Source organism: Neolamprologus brichardi, chromosome 20 (assembly GCF_056152115.1).
Source record: "Neolamprologus brichardi isolate AB-2024 chromosome 20, ASM5615211v1, whole genome shotgun sequence".
Lineage (NCBI taxonomy): Eukaryota > Metazoa > Chordata > Actinopteri > Cichliformes > Cichlidae > Neolamprologus > Neolamprologus brichardi.
In genome coordinates this window covers 19,951,184-19,975,806 of record NC_142123.1, presented here as the reverse complement: position 1 = coordinate 19,975,806, position 24,623 = coordinate 19,951,184, and the positions used below count along the sequence as shown (strand labels likewise).

The 24,623-nt window shown below is 43.2% G+C and overlaps 2 protein-coding genes across 2 annotated transcripts; one reads left to right on the top strand and one right to left on the bottom strand.

The window, feature by feature from the left end:
• Positions 1–371: 371 nt before the first annotated feature.
• nlrc3l (NLR family, CARD domain containing 3-like) lies at positions 372–12,176 on the bottom strand. The gene is made up of 12 exons (XM_087834206.1): positions 11,971–12,176; positions 10,727–10,912; positions 10,099–10,194; positions 9,313–9,487; positions 8,485–8,632; positions 7,994–8,086; positions 6,775–7,124; positions 5,901–6,113; positions 4,881–5,056; positions 4,514–4,790; positions 3,738–3,953; positions 372–960 (listed from the first exon to the last, which is right to left on the bottom strand). Exons 1-12 carry the CDS (start codon positions 11,994–11,996, stop codon positions 574–576), a joined length of 2,343 nt encoding a protein of 780 aa, XP_087690332.1. The 5' UTR covers positions 11,997–12,176; the 3' UTR covers positions 372–573.
• Positions 12,177–13,281: 1,105 nt separating this feature from the next.
• On the top strand, positions 13,282–18,038 carry LOC148096975 (uncharacterized). The gene is made up of 2 exons (XM_087833612.1): positions 13,282–13,352; positions 16,379–18,038. The coding sequence occupies exons 1-2, from the start codon at positions 13,282–13,284 to the stop codon at positions 18,036–18,038; spliced, it is 1,731 nt and encodes a 576-aa protein (XP_087689738.1).
• Positions 18,039–24,623: the final 6,585 nt, after the last annotated feature.

Genomic DNA, 24,623 nt, shown 5'->3' with positions numbered 1-24,623 from the left:
CTGTTCCTAGGACTGCGCTCTTCAGAGACTCGGAGGACTCCGATTACCACTGGAACCACCGGGAGCTTCACCCTCCACATCTTCTTGAGCTCTTCTCTGAGCCCTTCTAAGCAATTTCATGTCAGAAACTTTTGTCTTCTCTCTCATAGCTTGTGTGTTTTTTGTTGCTGTGAACTGGTGCTCTATTAATAAAACTGAAACAATGAAACAACCTTTCATTCTTCGTGGAAGTTTGTTCAGTGTATGACACGCATTTAGTTTCTATTTCACTCGTCTGTAAATTAATATCGGCTCCCTTACATTAAGCTGGAGGGATATAAAGACAACAGATGCTGAAAAATGGCGACTAAATGAAGTAAAGACATTGTGTGAATACATTTTTATTAGTGCTCTGTGTAAGACTATAAATATAAAGCAGTACTGCAAGTCTCCTCTGCTGGAATGCATAAAAACGTGATTTTGTCTGGTACAACGGTAAAATAATCATCATCTTTGATGTTGTACTCCAAACAAGAAAAACTTTAATGTTCATTACATTTATGTCAAGTTTTCATGAAACCATGCAGAGTTGAATCACTCATCGCTCTGTGTCATCTCTCTAAGGCACTCCTTCAGGTTATCCACCCTTTCAGGTGGAGCCTTCTGTATGGTCTGCTCCAGCAGCCGCCGTGCTTGATCCAGTCCTCCCACCTTAGGGGCGTTCTGGCGGAAGAGGTAGCCGCAGAGCTGATTGTCATGGCAGTCTGGGGAAAGCAGGCCACACAGAAAGCGCAGGAACATGTCAAAGTGACCCAGTGGGTGGTTAAAGGTTCGCACCAACGCACACTGGATCAGGCCTGCGATGGACCTGGTTTGTTCTTTGGATGCAAAGATCTTGGGCATGTGCAAGATCCCAGAGTCCAGGACGTTCTTCTCCTCTGTGCGAAACATTGCGAAGACATACAAAGCAGCCATGAACTCCTGCAAGAAGGAAGATAGAGCTTCTTAAAGCGTGATCTCTACAACATACAAGTTTTTCACATTTTTGTGTATGTCACAAGAAACAAACAGTTGATTACAGTGGCTCCTCGTTTATCGCGGAAGTTACGTTCTAAGAGTAACCCGCGATAGGTGAAATCCATGAAGTAGCCAGCTTTATTTTTTACAATTATTATAGATGTTTGAAGGCTGTAAAACCCCTCACTACACACTTTACACACTCAGACAGACACAAACATTTTCACACTTTTCTCTCTTGTTTAAACACTCACAGTTCAAACCTTGGTAGGAAAATAAGTCCAGTATTATAGAATGAAATCAAACACACCCGCGGCTGCCTTTCAGGGTGCAAAATGTTTCATCGACAGTGTTTGTTGGAGCAAACCTACAAACATACAGTGCAGCACTTAGGGGTGCTGTAGCTCAGGTGGTAGAGCAGGTCATCTACTGATTGGAAGGTTGGTGGTTCGATTCCTGGCTTCCCCTAGTCTGCATGCCAAATATCCTTGGGCAAGATACTAACCCCAAATTGCTCTCCGATGCATCCATCGGAGTATGAATGTGTGTGAATGTTATCTAGAAAGCACTTAGAAAGATGTGCTTGTGCGAATGGGTCTGAATGGGTGAATGCACAAGTTGTGTAAAGCGCTTTGAGTGCTCAGATGAGTAGAAAAGCGCTATATAAGAACCAGTCCATTTACCATTACCATTTACCACTTCAGAGTCACACTGCTAGCGATCAAAGATTTATATAAATTTGACAAGCTGACCACATTCTGTACTGTACAGGAGACACGGCACGAGATCGATTAACAATGGCCCGCAGCCAATCAGGACGCAGAACACAATGCGCTGTAAAAACTAAAAAATGCAAAATTGCACAAAAAAATCAGTGAAACAGCGAGGCCGTGAAAGCTGAACCGCGTTATAGCGAGGGCCCGCTGTACTCAAAGTGGACCTGCTGCTTTTCCTTATGTTCTGTGTCCTGTTCCAAAGGCTCGACCAGTATATGTGCAACTAATCCCTGGATGTCAAAAGCTATTCTTGGATCTGCATGATGTCAGTGAAAGTGGACATCCTTGATATGGTTCTCTCAGTACAAAGCTCACATACTGTTCGAACCTTCTGTCTGTGAAGAACAGCCAATCAGAAAAGTTGGAATGTTTCATTTATGAAAGGATTCCCTGTCCGGTCCTTGTTATTCCGAACTCCAGATCATACAAAACTGCTCCACTAAAGACCAGAAATAAAATATGGACACGTTCCATTTCATTTCACACTCTTTCCTCCCTTTTTTTAAAAATCACATACAAATACTGTTTCTGTGGTGGGTGGGTTGATCCCTGGCTGCTCCAGGCTGCATCCCAAATGCCTCGGGAAAGATGCTAACCCCCAAGTTCAGATCTAATGCTCTGCTAACCACTCCCTGCAAATATGATATAAATAGAAATTAAATAGAAAATAAAAATCTACACACGGATTCTAGGGTAGCTGAAACAGAGGGAGAGATGGGAAAGTCTGCAGCTTCAACAGACCCCTACATGTGAAGTGTATGTTTGATATATACTAGAAGGCGCGTTAGTGTGTAAGATGCAATGCAGCTTGAGTTGTGCTAGCTTCACTACCTTTATGGAGTCTAAGGCTACGTTCACACTGCAGGTCTTAACCTCTTAAGCCCCAAGCCTAACTGATCTCCTGCCTTTTGCCCCCGTATCAGGGGGCGTTGGGGCTTAAGAGGTTAATGCTCAATTCCCATTTTTTGATCAAATCTGTCTGGTTGTTCACATTACAAATAAAATGTGACAGCAAACATGCTCTACTGTGAATGGTTCACGGCCCTCAAAGCAGCCCGCATGCGCAAAAGAAGACGTCACACACAATATGTCTGTGAAGGTTCTCAGTCATCCAGGTCATCGTTGTCTAAGGAGCTTGGAAAGAAAAGCGTCTGGACTTCTTTGAGTTGCTTGAAGACGTTTCACCTCTCATCCGAGAAGCTTCTTCAGTTCTAAGGGTCAATGGTGGGGAGTCCCAGAGAGTCCCAGAGTCCCACACCAGCGAGGGAGGATAAGAAAGACAGACGCAACAGGCCTGTCTTTAAATCTGGGACTCCCCACCATTGACCCTTAGAACTGAAGAAGCTTCTCGGATGAGAGGTGAAACGTCTTCAAGCAACTCAAAGAAGTCCAGACGCTTTTCTTTCCAAGCTCCTTAGATGTCACATACAACGCGCTCTGTTTATGGAAGTAAAAATGGCGGCTACAGAGCGAGTAGGTGTTGTTGCAGCAGTCTATCAACTTCTGCACAGTTGTAATCGACATCATTTTGACGAATTAATTAGAGAAAGAAGGACACTGAGAAAACAGAGAGCCTGTGCTTTAACAATGGCCGCCATGCTTTCTCGTTTGTCTTCTCCGGCGCTGTTAATTGGCGTCTGTCTTGTGTCAGTGACGTAAAAGACGGATTTAATGCAACATGACCATTCAAACAGCAGTCGCTTTCTAAAATATCAGATATGTATCAGATTCAGTACCACATACGAAAGTGACCCAGATCGGATTTGTGCCATTCACACTGTCATACCATGATGGGATATGGGTCGCATAGGGTCAGAAAAGTCAGATTTGATGCGCTTTCGCCTGCAGTGTGAACGTAGCCTTAGACTGTAAAGCTTATGGGAAAGTTGATGTCCGAGCAACAGGGACCTGTGAAGAGAGCTTATGTCAGGTCTGTTTGAAAAGAATAAGCACAAACATGTTTACCTGGAAGGTGAAGTGGATAAAGGAGTACACTGTCCTCCCATTGGCAGCTGGGGCGGGGAGCGCAGTGCACATGCCGCACAACACGGCCACCTCGTTCAACTTCAGGCCGTACTCCCTCAAATCGTCTTCATAGAACACGCTGGTATCCTTCTCCAGCATTTTCAAGGCCATCCTTCCCAACTGTACCACCAGGTTTTTATCATCAGTGGACCATTTCTGAGTGCAAAGAGCACAAGAAGATAAAAACAAAGCTCTGACACCAAACATAAGCTTTGCAGTTCCAGGGCGAATGCCTGTTCATTGGTCTTAATGGAAATAAACTGGGATTTGACTGTGTTTGATTTTTTGCTCCTTTAAAGCTGGGCCACATCTGGACTTTTCTGTTTCAACAGCTCTTCTTTTCACAGCAGCTGCGATGTCATCCATTCTGCTGCTTTGGGACTGCAGCGTACACCCGACAGTCATACATTAACACTCAGTCACCGACAATATAGACAGTATATGACCCCAGCACAGTTTCAAATGCCAGTCTGCATCCATGTGCTGCACAGAAACAAGCCCAGCATCAAAGTCATACTAAGGCTGTAACTTGACCAGTTTAAAAACAAAGACAGTATATAAAAGATGGATGCATCCTCTGTGACATCACTTCAGAAACTCGTGTAATACACGCTGTGGACAAAGCCGCTCTTTTTCTCCTAAAGCTACCAAACTAGAGCAGCAGTAGTCTGCAGCAGGACTGGAAGCTGTTTGGAAATGAAACACAGACACGTTACCAGCTCATTTTCCCTCCTGTCATAGTAAAACTGCAGCCTGCGATTCATCTGGACCATCAAAATGTTGACGTAGAACGGCGTCAGTCTGGGAGGATCCTTCCCGTAGCCCCGGTAACGGTAGCAACGCTCGAACACCGTGGCCACCATCCAGCACACAAACGGGTGGCGAGCGGCCATGACAAGTGTGGGGAGGCGCTTAAAATGAGACAAGATCTTCGCTCCCAGATCCGTATCGCTCTGCCAGCGTTTCTTCAGGTAGGACTCTTTCATGTCATCGCTGCGGACAAAGGGGGCAAACGGATTAACTCACAGCACTGAAACTAAATCACGTGCACACACAGATGTCAGACAGAATCAGCCGCCATACTTGAAGCCCTGGATTTCTGTGACTGCATCGATGAACTTGGAAGGTATCTGTGAGACAGCCCCCCGTCTGCCTAGGATCCAGAGGCGGGCGCCGCGGAGCACAGTACCTCTGATGATGTTTACTACCAGGACGTCAGGATGTGCCGGAGTTTCGTTGTCATGTATGACTGGAGCATTCTGGAGACAGAAAAAGGAAACAGACAGAAATACGTCTGATTGAGTCAGCCACTTATCTTAGCAGCCAGGTTTATTCCTGCAGGCTAAACCTGCTCAGTTACAAACAAGATCATCACAAGTACTTTACTCCATCTTCATTTAACCTCCTAGGACCTGACCTCCACATGTGTGGACATCACATTTCCTTTAGAAATGTGTGGTTTCTTGCACATTGAATTTTGGGTTGTCCAGACCACAACACTGAATGTTGGGCCTGATATCCACTTACGGGGACGTTATGCTGCCACTGTTCTATCCAAATGTAAAACGAATGTCCTCGTGTGTGGATCTGATTTTTCTCAGAAACAAAAATCAGGTAAGAAAAAAAAAAAAATGACAAAATTCTTAGTTTTTACATTCATCAGGTCCCAGTGACAGAGCTCAGGTCAGGAGGTTAATATAGCTGTGTCATGTCAGGACATCATTGCAAAAACAACGCCATGTGCTCCTAGCACACACAATGCCACTGCTCAAGCATCGTCCTCTGTGGGGAACATGATGCTGTTTTAGAAGCAGAACAGCTCTGCTGTGAATGATGCCGGTGACATTGTGGGAACGAGATGAAGATGTGTTACACTGACACTACACTACAAAGATGGTTTGATGAGTGTGCCGCTTGTTGTGTGGTTGGAAGGAGGCGCTGCTGTTCTGTTTAGTTAGTCTGAGAACAGGAAGTTAGTCTCACAGAATAAAAAGGGTTTTCACTCAAATCTTTAAATATCCAAGTGTGTTTGTTTCCTTTATGTGACTTGAGCCAATGATGTTAATAAGTCAGACATCAAAGTATGTGAATGGATGGGTTTACCTCCCAGTCCAAAGGACTCTGGTAACGATCAAATGAGTCCATTATGATGAGAAATTTACATTCATCCTCCTCCAGGAAAGGCTTTACATCTTTGCAGTCAGAATAAAAATATTCAATGATTTCCATGATGGACATCGTCTGAGAAGGAGGGAGGTGTTTGTTTCGCAGGACCCACAAAGATCTGAATGAAAGTTTGATGACAAACTGGATATCCTGGATAGAAAGAACAACAGAAAAGCTTTTGGTTATGAGCGAAACACAGGAACAGTAGCACAGCTCGTCTCTGCTGCAGCTGGAAAACCAAATACTGGCGACTCAAACCAACTACGCTGTGTGCTACTGCAGTGCTCAGGCTTCACACAGTATATAAGATGATAAAAAGGGAAATGTTGACAAAATATTGTGTAATTCCAAATATCAAACACATCTAGAACTCACACTGGCTTTCCTTTATGGAACGAGCTAATTACAGCCTCTAACCCAGCATTAAGGAGGATGAATGGATGGATGACATATACAAAAAGATCATTCCCCCTACAGCTGTTATCAGAGTGAAACAGACCGAGTGAAGCTGCTGAGATTTCTGTGTTCTTTCGAAGTAACTGCTAACGCTTCATGTATCAAGTGCACGAGACTGGAAAATAGTTCAAACAGTGAGCTCCTGCTGGAGTGATGGTATAACCACGTGTTTATCCACAGCAGGGTCCAACCCGAACGCTTTTTCTGGTCAGGACTGGCCTGAGGCGCTCATTGGGTCAGGATACGCAGAATGTAAAGCATAAAGGCTCAGAGAACTCAGACCTCCCCACTCAGGACCAGCCCAGAACACACCCTGCTGTGGCTTTACTGAAGCTGTGATTTGTAAACATCTCACCTTATTGGCCCGCTGTTCGGCCCAATCCAGGCAGAATTTTCCCACACACACAGTCATGCCAACTCCTGGAAGCCCTGTGGTCACCACCGTCCTCACCGGAGCACCGTCATCTTTCTTTAGTCGGATCAAATTGTTCAGTCCAACAAAGGTGTCAGGGCTGGGGACCGGGACAGGGGACGCAGGTGGTCGTAAATCGTGGGTGGGATAAATTCCTCCACAACCAGAGGTGGAAATCTCCGGCTCCACAAAGACCTTGTCTAGAAAGTTCTGCCTCCCAGCTTGAATGACTCCCTCCCTGATGACTTGATGTTTTCTGAATAAAGCCTGCTGCAAGCGGAAACGCATCAATGCTGTGTTGGAAAAAGATATGGAGGAAAGTGAGAAAATGACATGTAGGAAAGAAAGAAACATTCAGTCCTTCGGGTACGTGTTGTCTAAATTCTGAGGGCTAAAATGAGATCATTGCCATCATTCAACAACACATCACCTACAGGGGGAAGTAAGCAGTTAAATCCAGGACGTCACACAATCTACAAGTCAAGAAGCTTGCAGACAGAGCAGGGGTGTCCCACCCCAGGCCTCGAGGGCCAGCGTCCTGCAGGTTTTAGATCTGACCCTGGGTCAGCACACCTGAATCACATAATTAGTTCATTCCCAGGCCTCTGGAGAACTTCAAGACATGTTGAGGAGGTCATTTAGCCTTTAAATCAGCTGTGTTGGATCAAGGACACATCTAAAACGTGCAGCACACCGGCCCTCGAGGCCTGGGGTTGGACACCCCTGGGACAGAGGTCAGAGAATAGATGTTCGAGTGTCGGCAGACAGCAGGAGCATCAGAGTTGCACATCGAGCTACAGCAACTTTCTTATTTGTGATGATTGGAGCAGCAGATGCTTTGTAATGGCCGAGGCATGAAAATATAAAATGTCGTTTCATTTTACACATGAGTAACCCTGTTAGTATATGAATTGTTGAGCCATGGCCAAAAACAATTATATTGTCACTCTGACTTAAACAGTCTCATCTCTGACACAGCGACCACAGCGATTCTGAAGTAATCCCATTGAGGCTTCCCAGAGCTGTTCCCGCAGATATTGGATGTCATTTGCCGTGAGGCATAAAACGCTCCGAGCACTTTGACCCTTCTTGAAACAGAAACATGAACATACTCTGCTGATGGTGCTGAAACCTCCTGAAAGCCCATGCACTGTCCGCTCACCTCTCTTACACATGTTTGACAGCTCCTCTGCTTCTGGCTTCTTGTTGATATTTTCCAGATTCGTTATTGTGTGAGTCAGAGCTCGATCTTGTCCTGCAGAGCATAGTTTGCATCCAAAATAAAAGCAATAAGAATGTGTGACACAAGTGTCCATCACAGCAACGACTGTTTCAGCTGTGAAATAAACTTTTACACCAAAATCCCCCCACAGTTGTAAAAGACTGGTTGGCAGCTGTTGCTCCTAAGCGTGGCCCAGCCAGCGATTAGGCTCAGGGGAACACCTTTCCACACGCAGGTTTGGATTTTTCCCCCATAAACTCCTTCATTTAGAAACTGCTGCTTTAGTTTACTTGTGTTGTCTGTGTTTGACATTTCAACTTGTTTGATGAGTTGAAACATTTAAGTGTGACAAACACACCAAATAATAGGAACTCAGGAAGAAGGCAAAGACTTTTCACATCACTGTAGGTGCCACAGCTGTGCTTCCTTACCGAGGACCTCCAACAGCCGGTCTACAAAGTCCAGTATGTCTCCATCGTACATTTGGTTCAGCTTCAGGTCAGCCTCCCACTGATAAAACCACGACTTGAATTTCAGCATTTCTTCCCAGGACAGCTTGGTCAGGATGCTCTGAATATTCTACAAATAAAGAGCACCTTATGAAAACACAACTTAAGACGATGTCTTGTCTTGCTGAATGCTCACATACTCAAACCCATGGACATGATTTATCAATAAAACTTGTAACAAAACAGCAAAGTTGCTCTGAAATTTGTCCCTCGACTGCCAAATGGACTATCGGGATTTGTTCCACCCTGAATGTTTCATGTGTGCGCCCACTGCGGGAGCCTGCTCTGCAGGACTTCACTCTCAGGCGTGTTTTGGGCAGAAAGATGAAGTAACAGCAGAACAAGTGGAAAAGTCTCAAATGGACTGATTGGGTGTTTCAGGGTTTTCTGGCACCGCAGTCCTCTGACTAATCCAGAGAAGATTCATCTGTAGCTTTCTCTGACTCTGTGTCAGCCCCAGTGTGTGTGGGACAGCTGTCACACACACCTGCAGCTGTGACCAATCACAGCCAAGATGTAAAACGTCTTTGTAACATGAGGAAACATGACAGCTGCTGTTTGTCATTGTGGCACTGATCTTCATCACACTGGAAATGCAGACAAACGTCTGAAGGAAAAGCCTCCTGACAGCAACAAGTTCCAAACACTTTGGACAGAAAATGGTGATTACACTGTGTTATTAAATGAAAACGTCTTTAGCGTGGACACCAAGCGATAGCTTCAGTAAAGACAGACAGGCTTTGTACCAACCCTAAAGACATGAGGCAGATCCTGTTCTGGGTGCAGCCTGCCGGGCTGGCTGTTCTCGTCAGGCAGTGGATCATCTGGTTCAATGGGCTCAGGCGGTTCTGGAGAATTAGTTATTAAATACTCATCTTCTTCCTCATCCTCTTCATCTTTATAAAAGTCTTCCAGATCAACAGAGCTGGGAGACAACCAGAAGCACAGGGTAGAGTCAGAGACTGCTGCAAACACGGTTACACAGCACGCGTCCTACCTGACCCAACACTGCTCTTCTAATAATAATGACTCTCTGTTGTCATTTGTATAACGTTTGTCAACAACATTTGTTTTTTAAGTTTAATGTATTTGAAATACAGAAGACAAACCAGCCCGGGTCCATCGTCATGTTAAACTGAAACAGTGTGTGTGTGTGTGTGTGTGTGTGTGTGTGTGCGTGCGTGCGTGCGTGCGTGCGTGCGTGTGTGTGTGTGTGTGTGTGTGTGTGTGCGCGTACGTGTGTGTGCATGTGTGTGCGTACGTGTATGTGTGTGTACGTGTACGTGTGTGTGTACGTGTACGTGTGTGTGTGTACGTGTGTGTGTGTACGTGTGTGTGTGTACGCGTGTGTGTGTGTGTGTACGTGTGTGTGTGTGTGTACGTGTGTGTGTGTGTGTACGTACGTGTGTGTGTGTGTGTGTGTGTGTGTACGTGTGTGTGTACGTGTGTGTGTGTGTGTGTGTGTACGTGTGTGTGTGTACGTGTGTGTGTGTACGTGTGTGTGTGTGTGTGTACGTGTGTGTGTGTGCGTGCCACCTGGTATCAATGACCACAGCTCCGGGCGCTCTGGTCTGCTGCGTGGTCATGGTGTACAGGGTTTCTGGAGACTCGGAGCGATCCTTGATCTGTATCCTGGTCAGTACGAAGAACAACAAGCTGTAACAGGCTGCAGCAGCTCATATCATCCACACCTGCCATCCTCTGTAACTCTAACAGGATATTCAAATGTACCAGATGAGCTGCTGTAAAATGACTGCTCTGCTTTCAAAAGCAGAAAAAGAATTATTGTCACTTCTGTGTTGCTGAGCATTGAAGAACAAATCCAGAATGGCTTGTGGCAGCGCCCCCTGCATAGAAACAGCGCAGGTCCAATCCGCGACATTTTTTAAAAACTCTGTACTTCGTTAGCCTGTATTTAAACATGACAGTGAAGTTGAAGCCTAATCCTAACAGCAGGATCAGCTGTGTTTAGCTGCACTGTCTTGTGCATCGTGCTGACTGTGCAAACTTTCCTGCAGCTCAGACAGTGGACAGGCTTCATTTTTAATACGGGCAATTAACTGGAACTAAGGGTGGCAGGCTAACTGTCCCAAAAACACACAGCAAAGAGCAGAAGTCTACAGACTGAAACTTCAAATCAGATAAAACACTCAGGACCAAGTACCCTGTCCCTGTGGGAGCTCTCGGTTCAGGTAGTTTTGCTACCACGTCTGCAGCTTCCTGCTTCTCCTCCACGTTGTTCTCCATGTCGTCACTCTCGCTCTTCATTGAACCGTAGCTGGACGGTGGCCTTTTCCACTTCTCCTTCTCCTCGTCCTCCTCATCCATCTCATCCTCTCTCTGGAAAATGCTGGGTGAAGGAAAATAAAGTTTTAGTGTGCACCTGACTGTTTCTTAAACATCATTCTTCTCACAGATATTCACTCATATATAGTTTTGGTTGTCTGGCTGTGACAGAGAGGTGTAAAGGTAAACCTTTTTTTTCTGAATTGCCACGTTGCTTTCGGAAAGAAGCGCCTGCACTTACTCGTTATTGTTTCGTTACTACATTATTGGCTCCCTCGTCAGCGCTGACGCTTTGTGAGCCACTTTATGTTTTCCTCCTCTGTGTTTCAGATTTCGGTGACCGAAGCTAAACTCGCTCCATCACATCCCAACTGGCTCCAACTTAAACAAATTAATTCCTGATGGTGCTAAAGGCTGTAATACTAAAGCCAACAGGATGGTAAAGAACAGCAGACAGTATGAGAGCAGAGGGATGTTCAGAGTAGCTTTAACAGCTTTTTCAAATTCTAAATGTATGTGTAGCTTATGGCATTGAAACATGAAACATGATGTGCACTACTTTGTTAGTTCGGTGCTGCACAGCATACAGTTGTGTTCCTTTGCAAAGGATGGCCCAGTGCATCCAGGTACAACAAAGGGAGCAATGAACATGTTTCTGGAGCACTCACAGCTCTCCGGCTGCCACGCAGGAAAAAGAAGTCTGACTGGAAATTCATAGACTGGTTTTCAGCAAAGATGGCGGTTGGCCCACACCTGCCTCCCTGAAGTTAACAGCTGAAACGTGAAACATCAGCCAGTCACAGTGACGTGACGTTTACTTCACTTTCCTCGCTCGCTGTAAACGCGGATTTCACTCGCTTTCTTGAACTCTTGCCCCCTGTGTCCACACAGCTGGGCTCTTTCTTTTCATTTGTCTCTGCTGTGACAGGGAAAAGGTCACGCAGGAAGAGGTGTGTCGGGGGGGTCTCGCTGCATACCTGACAGTAATAAATGCGTGTTAACACTTGAGTCAGAGCTGAGTGGTCTGTAGCGCACAGGGAGAGTAAACTACGAGGTCCCGTCGGAAACACTGCTTCTCTCCTGAAGTCGCACACAAGCTGGGAAGATAATGATAACACCCACCTTTCAACCTCCGTGTCCGGGTCCATGTTTCTGGTTGGAGCAGACTGGCACGGCACGGCACGGAGCTTAGGCGGCTAAATGTTGCAGCACACAGTTACTTTAACACGAAAAGAAGCTGACCGGCCTGCCGCGCAGATTACGCTAAACGATACAACTTCCAACTTTCGTTTTCGACTCGTTTTCTTCCGCGAGCAAAGTGCAACGCAATCCCTAAGACTTCCGGGACAGCTTTTCGAAATAAAACCATGATCGTCGTTAGATACATACGTGTGTATGAAAACAGACACCACGGGCAGTGCTCGGGGCTGCAACACCACTGCCGTAGACCGCAGAGCTGCGCATAATCTTAATCACGGTCATAGAGCAGCTCAGAGGTTAGTTTGAGACATATTCGGGCTTCATAAGTTAGTCCATCCATTTTTATTGTATTCCTTATTAGTAGGATTTTTAAATAAGGTTAAAAATAGTCCCAAAAAGTAGAAAAATCAGATTAAACCAAAGAAATATTTCAATAACATAAGCATAACATTTATTTGTAACATTTAAAGCTATTGTTAGTAGTGCTCGACATGACAAACGTGGACCTGAATGAGCTCCTCATCTAAGAGAGATGCAGTGTTATGTTGTGAGAAAAGCACAGTGCAGCTTAAATCACCATCTTTTCAGTGTTCCAGGGTCTCCTCTAAAGAATTGTCTTTACATGTTCAAGTGTACCACTTCCTACTTTATTAGGCAGATCTGTAAAATCCAGTGTTGTCTGTACATTAGTAATTCATATCAGTTCTTAGCAGGTCAATTCAAACATTATTTTCTGTTTATTTCTATTGTTCTAATGTCCTCATAAACACAGGATGGGCAAACTGTTAATGCATGAAAACACTGCAACACAAAAGTCCAAAGATGACTTTTTGCAGGGACTTTTCCAAGCCCTAGCAGGAAAACAAACTAAACAAAGGTGCAGCACAATGTCAAGGAATTGGCACATCTGAAGCCGTTAGACTTGTTTGGGAGAAATGTTTGTGCAACCACATTTTTAGCTGGTTTGTGGTACCACAGAGGATTCAGTTTTACCACCACAGTGTAAGACTGTGAAGTGAGCTTACAGCAGTCAACTATAGTGCAGGCCCTCTTTTCTTTAGGTCTGGTTTTCAGTGAGCCAGACTTACTTGTTATTTTTGAAAGTTTTCCAGGCTTTCTTTCAAAGCTTTGCCTTTGGAAATTGACTTTTTTTTTCTAACTGATTGCAGTCTAGTTTTTGTAACATTTCGTTTGTGCGATATGCCTTAACACTAACATATGAACCATGTAAACATGAAACGCGCCAAGCTCAAGTGCAGAGGCGGAGGCAGACATTTGAAACACCTGGGGCTTAGCCCTAAAGGGTAGTATGCATGTGGGATTGGGGGAGGGGGAAATGACTGAAAGATTCATTGGCTCTGTTTTGAGTTTTGTTAAAAAAAAGAATGACTTCATATAGGGAAAAATATATATCACATATGCAGGACACCTTAAACTAGTTTTTTAATTAAGCAGCAAGGCAGAACAAAGGGCTGTATCAAGACACGCGGACTAAACCCCAATTCAGCCAGACCCAGAACTGATCCGGAATTAAAACAGGACTACAACAGTTCAAAATCAGGACTACTGAGGACTTAACCAAGACAGAACTAGAATCAGAACTAGATGATAGTAGCAGTAAAAATCATCATAGACCTGCACTACACTTATTTTTTAATTCTACCAAAGTCCACTATTTAGATTGAGAAAAGTTTATATAATTATTTAGTCTTGTTGTGCAAACAAGCCTGCATAACTTAATAAATATAGAATTTGAAAAATAACAAACAAAAGAAACATTAGGTACGAGATACATGAGTACCTATGATACGATAATACTTTTGGTAAACAACCATGTGACTAACATGTGTGTCTCACCTGCTCTTGTTCCCTCTCTGTTTTGTCCTCATTCTCCTCTCTCTCCCCCTCTGTTCCTCTCTCTCCCTCTTTGTGCTGAAAATCATCAAATATACAGTTGAAACCAGATATTTACACACTCTTCAGATAAAAACACAAACACTTTTTTAATTGTAACATCAAATCAGACTAAATGTTTATTTTTTTAGATTGATAAATATAAAACCATATTTGTTAACTTTAAGAGTAAAGAGAAACTATCTGTATTTCTTAATTGTAAATGGCACCAAATTGTATTCAAAATTGAGCCACACTTATGGAGCTCCACAATTCTTTTTCTGGTGTTTTGGTTGATGTAGGAGCCATTCTTGGGTTAATACCTTATGTGGTCGCTAGAGGTCACCTTTTTCTGTTTTGATTATGGTTGGATCCCAATTCAGGGTCTGCAGCCTTAAAGGCTGCATTTTAAGGCCGATTACGTCACAGCGACGCGACGAAGGCTGTCCCAATTCGAAGGCTGCTCGAAATGCGGCCCTCAAATGCGTCCTTCATTTCCCTGAATTTAAAGGACGTGGCGGTGTAGACTTCGTAGCCCAACATATCCCAGAATGCATAGCGCGGCGGTGGGTGTGGATAATTTTGCCGAAAAAAACGGCGCATGAGGGGCGCAAGAAGACTTAGTAAACTAAGTACTGAATATTATGTCACTTATTTATGTGCAAATGTTTAATAAGGAAGAACATTAAAACATTACTGTTGGCCTCATGTCGGCAAAGTTATGTGACATTAGTGACGTTTGTACTGCAGGGTCTGCAGTACAATTCTGTAAGCCAATGAGGTTGTCACATGACATTTGTGAGAGGGCATTCTTTACTTGGACAAATTATCAATAAGCTTTCAATATCAGTAACAATGGTGACAGTATAATTGTTTATTGTGTTGAACAATAAACAATTATACTGTCAATTATATGTGTCCAGTATGTTGGCTGATTTTCTTTTACTTTTTGCATTTGAAAATAAAAGCTGGGCTGATTTTAACACCATTACAAGAAGTGTTGTTAATTATTCTTTTTGAATCATAATCAGGTTACCACAAATTGTTTTTTAATTTAGTAGAACTTGAAATGTTTGTCAGTGGGTAAACAATTCATAATGCAAAGTCAGAAACATCAAGTTATTCTTAGTACTGCATACTTGCAATACATAAGTTGTCCTAACAGTCATGTAGGGCATCCGTAGTTCACGGGGTCGGGAAGCTCATCTTGTAACTGGAAGGTTGCTGGTTCGATCCCCAGCTCTGTCTGTCTTGATCGTTGTGTCCTTGGGCAAGACTCTTCACCTACCGCCTACTGATGATGGCGCGATATAGCAGCCTCGCTTCTGTCAGTTGTGGCAACAACTGTGGCTTGCCTCCACCAGTGTGTGAATGTGAGACTGAAGGAATAGTGGAATTGTAAATTGCTTTGAGTGTTGGGCAGCTGTCTTTTTATTGTTTGAAAATGCATAGTTTTAATTGTATCTATTTTTATTTTATACTATTATAATATGAATATCATTACAACATGAACATGATTTTAATCACGTTTTCAAAGGAAATGAAAAGAAAAGAAAAGCTAGATTGCAGGTCATAACTTCTTACCTGAAGATCACTTCACCTGACATTCGGTGGCCGTCTCGGGTCTCTCCTCCTCACCCACCTGCTCTCTGAGGAAGCTCCGCCATAGCTCACGGAAGAGCCAGAGAATTTTGTTTCTTATGGTGTGAAAGTCTTTCAGGTGCCTTCTGTGAAACTCCAAGTTAACTGTTATGTGCCTTTTAATGAAGATTGGCTTCCATCTGGACACTGTACTGTAGTGAAGTAGATTCTGGGGTAGGATTTTACGTGATGTCCGGAAATGCAGCACTACCATCCACACCTTCCCAGCTGATAATTAGCGGCCTTATAAGAAACAGCTGTGCTTCACTACCACGCGGAGGCATTTGGCAGTCTTTTCCCCATCTAAGGGGGCTGAGAGCATTAGGCAGCGAAGCACTGCAGAGCTCCTCAGGAAAGCTAGTATTGCCCTTTAGAGAGTGGATTGTGTAATGCTGCTGCTGTCTTGTCTTATGCTGTTTGTTTGTTATGTGATGCTTTTATAAAGAACAGTAACTTGGGGTGTATTTGTTTTATGTAGATCTCTTTTACTAATTTGTTTAACATTTTATGCTTTGTTTTATTGCTTTAGTGGAGGTGCGGCCGCTTGTTGAGGGGCTAGGCACGTGAGGTGGCTATAGGTAGATTGCACCATTTAGAGTTCAGTGTGGCTGTATCCCAATTCAGGGTCTGCAACCTTAAAGTACGCAGCCTCAACGGTCCTCAAGGGCCGCGTACTCAAAGACCGCTAAGGCCGGAAGTGAGAGGCTTGTGAAATGGGATGGTCTAGCCTCCGTCGTGCTGCCCAGGTTGCCTAGCAACCATGATAGCGGGGAACGTGTGGTTGACAGAAATGAAGGCAAAGTTTTTTTAAACAACGAGCGGAAATTATCTTCCTGACAGAGCAATATGAGAGAAGGACCGCTGAAGTAGATAGACTGTTCAGCCAGCTTCTTGAAAAGGAAGATATTCAAAAGGAGAAAGAAATGGAACTCCTAGACATGCGGGGAAGGAACTTTGAGTTCCAAGCAAAGCTTAATAAAGTACAAGAAAAACCAACAGAAGAAATCCTCCAACAGAAGAAAAACGAGAAAGACAAGGAAAAAAAGATTCAGGAGCTGCAAGTAAAGCTTGATGAAGCTCTGCAAAAAATTCAAGAACTCCTCCAAGAGAAGAAACAACTGGTCATAAAACTCCAAGGCACTGAGATAAATCAAAAAGTGCTGAAAGGAAGGGTTGAGTTTCTTCAAAAGAAAGCGCAACAGACCATGAAAAAGGAAGATACGGATTGCAAGCTTCAGGACAGCGAGAAACACAAGGAAGCCTTGCAAATAAAGCTTGATGAAGCTCTGCAAAAAAATCAAGAACTCCTCCAAGAAAAAGAACAAATGGACATAAAGCAGCGCAAACTGCAAAGCATGGAGGAAAAGTACAAAGGACTTCAGGCAAAGCTTGATAAAACACTGAACAAAAATAAAGAGTTGCTTCAAGAAAAAAAGCAACTAGAAATTAAACAGAAAGAAATGGACTCCAAGCTTGAAGGCGTGGAGGAAAAATACACCGCGCTGAAAATAAAGCTTGATAAAACAGTGCAAAGAAATAAGGATTTCCTACAAGACAAAGAACAGCATGACACGAAACAGAAAGATCTGGATTGCGAGCTTCAGAACATCAAGAAACACAACCAAGGTTTGCAAGTAATGCTTGATGAAGCTCTGCAAAAAAATAAAGAAATCCTTGAAGAGAAAGAAAAACTGGACATAAACCAGAGAGGCATGCAGGAAAAATACGGAGCGCAGCAGGTAAAGCTTGATGAAACGCTGCACAAATATCAAGAGCTGCTTCAAGACAAAGAACAACGGGAAATAAAGCAGAAAGAAGAAAAACAAATTCTCCAGGACTTTGAGAGGAAACACCAACAACTGCAAGACCGTTATAACAAACTGAACTCCAAAACAACTGAGCTGGAGGGGGAAAAGAAAAAAGTGCAAAAACAATGCTCAGAGATGCAGAGTAAGCTCAGTGACATGCTGATAAAAAACACAGAACTGGAGAAACTTTCCAACAACTTGAAGTGCAAAAACACTGAGGTGCAGATGTTAAAGCAGCAACTAGAGAAAACAAACAAAGACCTGCAGTGTACACTTCAACAACTCGAGAGAAGTCAGCAGCTACAAGACACACACAACAAATTACAACAGAGTTATACAGAGATGCACGAGGCAAAGCTTATGCAGGAGGCCAAATGTAAAGAACTGAAAGAAAGGCTCGAAGAAAAACAAGCCAAATTAAAAGAAGTGGAGACAACATGCAGGAAACTTGAGAAGGAAAATACACAAACAATTGATGAGTTAAGAATGCTCATCCTAGAGAAAAAAGTGCTTGTGGAAAAGATCATGGAAAAGAAGAAAAAACGCTTCCGCTTCTTCTGGAGAAAGAGCACTCCGACTTTTTCTACTTTTTCTACTTTTTCTTCTGCTGATGTGACCCCGTCTTCCTCCTCCACCGTTGCATCGTAATTTTCACCTCTCCTCTCCCATTCTCTCCTGACACCTCTCCCTCCCCTATTTCCCTTTAACTCCTAACACCTGTCCCATCCCCCCCCCCCCTCTCTTTTACCCTCACCCCCCAACCAGTCCCGACAGTTGACTGCGCCCTCTAGAGCCTGGTTCTGTCATAGGTTTCTTCCTTTAAAGGGAGTTTTTCCTATCCACTGTTGCACCCAGTGCTTGCTCAGAGGGCATTGTTGGGGTTCTCCCTTTCTCTATCCCTTTCCTTTACCCTCTCCCCCCCCCCCCCTTTCTATTCCCCCCCATTTTCTATTCCCCCCCCCCCCTTTTCTATTTCCTTAATAATTTAATAATAAACACAATTGGCTACATTTTAAATGTGTCTGATCAACATCTTCATTCAAGAATGAATTGTCTTTCTCACGGAGTCATGTGTATTTTGTGTTTTCCTCGGGCTGGTGATTCCCGCAGTCGTTCAGCCCCGGAGTCCAGAGTTTTAGTGTTTTAATCACATTTAGTGTTACATTTCAGATCACCACAATAGGATATCCATAATTTAGGATTCAGGCATTTGTTTTAGTTCAATATCGTAATTATTCTATGACTGAGTAGTTTACAGAACCTTCAGTCAGCAGCAATAACTTCTGTTGGAGCTATTTGTTCTTATTTTTTATTATTTTGAAATTAGTTAAAGTTTGTTGTTCGTTTACTTATATTTTGGGGTTTATTTACAAGTTTATTTGTAGGTTAATATTTGTTTCAATGTTTTGTTTGTTTGATGTTGCCTTGTTAAATTAGTCAGTAAAAGCTGTAGGGCCATTTTGTTTCTATAAATAAAGAGACTGGTATAGGACCAGCATGCACTGGGGTGGGCCTATGGTTTTTCAGCAGAGCAGGAGAAGCAGCAGGAAGTAACAAAAAATGGATCTTGTTATTGCTTGCCAAACTGGATAAAATAAACCATAAAAATGCAACTTTAAAGTTTGGACAGTGGACTTCTTTTGCCTGCGTACGAAATATTATCTCAGTGCAGCAGTGGCTTGTGGACTTTTAAATGTGGGATGTTTGGTTTGTCAAACAAAAGGAATTGCCACTACAACTTCAATTCAATGACATTTGCAAGCATTCCTTTATACACAGCATTTCAGTCAGGTTGAGGTCTGGACTTCCATGCTGTAGATTTGCTGCTGTGCTTGGGGGTCATTATCTTGTTGCATGGCCTAATTTAGGAGAAGCTTTAGCTGTCGGACAGGTGGCCTCACATTTGACTCTAGAAAACTCTGGCATACAGAGGATTTCGTCGACTGCAAGGTGGCTATCTCTTGTAGCTGCAGAACAAGCTTAAATCAAAAAATTATCCACTGCTACGAATCCTGGGATAGGGTGGGCCATGAAGGATACACCCGAACCATCCTTCAAATCCAGGTAAAAGGAGGAGGCATTTGTGGGTCACATTTGGAGCAGCCTTTGTCGCCTGGCTGTGATGTAATCGGCTATTAAAGGCAGCCTCTGAATCACAAAACAACCACAATGGACCAAAGTGCTGTACAGTACTGAAAGTTTAAAAAAAATCTACAAAGTGCTGTACAGAAGATTAAATACATAAAAACAAATAGAAAGAAAAACCACAGAAAAGGAAAAACGAAAATAAAAAACTGTATACAAATAAATAAACAATAAAATAAAATCAGCAGGAGTCTATCCCAGCTGTCACCAGGGTGTCAGCTAACACACAGACAACCAGTTGCAGTCACATTCATACCTATGGACAATTTAGAGTTTCCACGCAATCACAGGACAACATGCAAACTCCACACAGAAAGACCCACAATTTCATACCATAAGGTCACCAGTCTCCCAGCAATTCATTTCTCATATATTTGCCCAACAACTTCACAAAAGCTGGAGAATTTATTGCGGGACCATGTACTCTCATGTGCCTCTTCATTTTCTCAACAAATGAAATCATTTCTCTTTTAACACATAAACAGTGTGGATGCTGAAGAGCTTCATCTGTCATGGAGGTGACCAATAACCCAATGGTCCCTCTGACAAAGCTCCAGCATTGCTGTGTGGAGTATGGAGAACCTTTAAGAAGGACAGAGGCTGTATCCCAATTCAGGGTCTGCAGCCTTATAGGCTGCATTTTAAGGCCGATTACGTCACAGTGGCGCGCCGAAGGCTGTCCCAATTCAAAGGCTGCTCGAAATGCGGCCCTCAAATGCGTCCTTCATTTCCCTGAATTTTAAGGCTGTGGCAGTGTAGACTTCGTGGTCCCATATATCCCACAATTCATAGCGCAGCAGTCGGTGTGGATAATTCTGCCGCAGACGGCAGAAGCGGAGCGGCCGAAGGGTAAACTGTGAAAAGTAAGTACTGAATATTATGTCACTTATTTATGTGTAAATGTTTAATAATGAGGAACATTAAAACATTACTGTTGGCCACATGTCAGCAGAGTTATTTGCCATTATTGATGTTTGTACGTTCAGCTTTTACTTGCTTTTAAAGCCTTTAAAATATAATAATACAATAGTTGACCTTAATCTGACAGAGAATGTGATGATTTTGTGGATAATTAAAGTCAGTCATATATCCACAAACACAACAAGCTGAAAGTCAGTGATGCTGCTCGGTTTGCATTCCTGAATATCACGGCACAAGCAGGATTCACTGCACTGTTAATGTTAGCTATGTTATATTGCTGCCTCTGTTCGGTGGTGTCGAGCCAAACGGACTTTAACGTGTGTTTGAACGAGCTGACGGTTCACTCGTTAAGCTGAAAGAAAGATGCTTTAATCACAGGAGTCACACATGTGTCCACTGCACCTTATATGCATGAATCGTCTGGAGTTTTCTTATTAATTAACAATAAACTTAGTGTATATGTACTCCTAAATTTGATGAAAGTAATAAAAAATAGACAGCTCTGTCTCTCTTTATTCTGACATTTAACTAATTCAAAAGATATTTTAATATTGATTTATCCAAAACGAAACAAGTTTACTCTAAATTGATGTTGCACAGTAAAAAAATGTTATTGTGTTTTCCATAAAGTGTATGTAAATATCTGGTTTCAGCTGTGAATATACTACTGTGTATTGAAATTCCTCTTGTTTTGCATAGAAATATACTGAACAACATACAAAGCATAATATATAAAATAACATCTACCTGAGTTTTTTCTTTGAAAGAAGCCCCTTATGTCCATTCTTGTATATCAGTACATTACTGAAACTGATTTATTTAGCCGTGGATGGTAACAACTGAAAATATGAAATAAACACACATGTAAGCTAAGACTCTCTAAAGCAGACCTTCCCAAAGGGGGGGGGGGGGGGGGGGGTGCGCAGAGCCATTGGGAGGGGGGGGGGGGGGGGATGAAAAGGGAAAAAAAAAACAATGCTTGGACACTGCTAGCACAGGGCGCCCACACAAACGCAAAGCTGGAGATGAAGCATCGCTGAATATGTTTCCAAACCAACTTCATTCTAAGCCAAAGACTAGAAAATATGGTGAAGCATGTCTGCCCTTTGGCTTCACCTGCACAAATGCCGAGGTAGGTCAAACAGTATCCCACAATCTTGATTTTTAGTTCACAAACACTTGTTGTAATGACTAACTACTCCTGACATTTTGGAGATGTTAGCTCTTTATACAGTAAAGTTACAGTAGGATACAAATAACATCAGGCTGATCCTGCCACACTTTGTTGCCCCTGTCTAAATCCCGGACAAACAGGATCCCACAGTTGTTTATGTTTTTAAACCCATTTTGCACAGAGAGACATTTTTTGAAAAATGTATTGATAGCAATGTTGAATATTATTACACAGGAAAAAAAAAAAAAACAACTACATGTAAAATAAGTACACCGTGACGCCTCTGCCTTTGTAAATGGAGGGACAGTAACTGCGTGTGTAAGCCTGTAAAACCTGCAGATAGAGACAAAATACTGTTAATCTGACTATCTGCCATTCTGCAATTCATCTCATGTAAACAATAACGTGGCACACAGCGCGACGTGAAAAAAGGCAAATACCTTTGACCTTGCATGACGAACTCTGTATTCCTCGTCCACACTTAAACGCAGAAAAGGAGTTTTAAAAATCTCCGTTTTCGGTGATTCAAAACGCCGTTTACGTGTGGACGAAACGGACATAGCGTAAAAGAGTTAGTAGTTTATTTTATTTCTAACTGTAATTTATTGCAGATTATTTGTATTTGCTTAATTGTTTACTGTAATATTCTGGATTAGGCTCTTTGAAAAGATCAGGACAGAAGGACATGGATAGGTGCTTTAATGAACAGCAGGACAACACACACTGGGCCTTTCTCAATATGCGTACTTGCGTTCTCGTGTACTCGTTATACGTCATCAGTCGGAGACCAAGTACTGTTCCAATTCGAAGTACGCATCAAGCCGAGAACGCGAAAAAGTCCCGGATGTGTTCTCGCTCCGCCCGTTTTATCGAGCATGCATCGGTGGTGACTTGTGTGGACTTGGTACAGCTAAATATCCCAGAATGCATTTCGTCCAAAACTCAAACGCGGCAATGGCGGACGAGCGGGGCTAAAAACTTTTAAATATTACTCTTTCTGGGTCACAAAATAAACTTTTAAGTTCTTTTCAAGCGAGAATGTAGCTGTGTAAACTTCGAATATCTGCTCAGTTTATCAAGATATCATATATTTCCAAACGAGGTCCGACGTTTTCGGAGACGTCTGTGACCCGCCAGCTCCATAGCAGACAGCGAGGTCGAGGATTATTACAGCCAGCGAGAACAGCGGACTCCCGGCAGATCGTTTTCAATCCCCCCCGCGGTCTTTTCGCTACTCAGGTTAAACAAACCCCAAACCCCAGTAGCTGTCTATTGTATTGAGTGTCCACTAAAATAAAAATAAAAGCGTTCTAACATCTCACCTGCTTGTTTTTATTAAGGTATGTACACGTATGTACATGTACACTATTTTTATTAATAGAGATTTCACTACTGAGGTTAAACATGATATATAAGTCACTTAGATCACTTCTAAATGTTAATGTTTGGCTTATTTCGGCTTTTTATTTGTTCCTGAGTAAACCGGTTTGGCTGTGATTAAAGTTAAGCTTCATAACATATTACTCACAGTTAAATTAAGGACGGCAGTAAAAACTCCGGACCTGTGACATCATCAAGTACGCTGGTGTTCCAATTGTACAAATCGCGAGTCAGTGCTCGCGTTCTCAGCGAGTCCGTACTTCCGTGCGTTCTCGGTGAGTACGTACCCGCCGAGAACGCGAGTACGTACTCGCGTACTTGAGAATTGAGAAAGGGCCACTGTCACTACCCGATCCGTACCGGAAACCCGATCGGTACCCCGCATGCGCAAATCTTACGTCACTTCCTCTCTTTGCCAACATTGCGACATTCAATGGTCGTGTCCAAATTCATGGGCTGCATCCTCCTGAGGCCGCATTTGTAGACCGATTACGTCACAGCGACGCGCCGAAGGCTGTCCAAATTCGTAGACTCCTCCGAATGCAGCCGACAAATGCGTCCTCCTTTTCCCCGAATTTGAAGGATGGGTCGGGTGTGTCCTTCGTGGCCTACCATATCCCAGAATTCATAGTGCGGCCCAGCCAAACTCCAGTTTCCAACAATGGCGGCCGCTACTTAGTTTTAAAATTACTCATACTAATCTTTCTGGGTCACAAAATAAACTTTTAACATATTTTCAGGCGAAAAAGTAGCTGTGTAAACATCAAATATCTGCTCGGTTTATCAAGATATCGCATATTTGCAAAAGTGCTTCGACGTTTTTGGAGACGTCTGCTACCCACCAGCTCGATAGCTAGCCGGGAGCTCGAGGGTTACTGATGCGGCCGAGAACGGCACAACTCCCGGCACATCATTTTCAGATCACCGCGGACTTTCGCTGCTCGGGTTAAACGTAATATATAAGTCACTTAGACAACCTAAAAATGTTATTGTTGGGCTTTTTTCAGTGTTTTGTTTGTTCGTGAGTAAATCGGTTTGGCTGAGATTAAAGTTATTAGATTAGATTAGATAAAATAAAACTTTATTAATCCCCCGGGTGGGTTCCTCCTTGGTTTTTACACAGCTGACTAAACGTCAAACAGAAAACTGATTAAACAGAAGTATGAGACAGTCGAGAATTTATGCCAGTCTCCTGTTATATTTTAGATAGCAAGGAGCTGACGGCTGAGTTTATTAAACTCCACCGAGACAGCGGTGACGCTAATCAGAAGGCTAGACCGTCCAATTTCACGGCCGTTTACTTCCGGCCTACCCGACCTTCTGAGGACCCGGCCCACGTAGACCGCGAAGGCCGGGTCCTCAGGAGGATGCAGCCCATGAATTTGGACACGACCAATATATTTGAATGATACGGTTAGCCCCAGTTAGCTCCTAGCATTTCTCAACAGCTCTGCCTCCTTTTCGACTGCCCGGGACATTTAAACGATGGATAATCCATATACAAACAAATTCATGCTTTTCTCCTCAACAGAGAGTGTTCCCCGATTGAACAACAGCGCCGTAAAATAAGAAGAATGGCGCCTAATTACAGACTTAATAATATTGACTTAGCA

Coding starts and splice junctions, on each gene's coding strand:
- nlrc3l (XM_087834206.1), bottom strand. CDS start 11,996: ATGGACCCGGACACGGAGGTTGAAAG. Junction 9,488..10,098: donor GCTGTGGTCATTGATACCAG/GTGGCACGCACA, acceptor GTTGTCTCCCAG/CTCTGTTGATCTGGAAGACT. Junction 6,114..6,774: donor CCGAACAGCGGGCCAATAAG/GTGAGATGTTTA, acceptor CTTTCTATCCAG/GATATCCAGTTTGTCATCAA.
- LOC148096975 (XM_087833612.1), top strand. CDS start 13,282: ATGAAACGCGCCAAGCTCAAGTGCAGAGGCGGAGGCAGACATTTGAAA. Junction 13,353..16,378: donor CTGGGGCTTAGCCCTAAAGG/GTAGTATGCATG, acceptor ACAGAAATGAAG/GCAAAGTTTTTTTAAACAAC.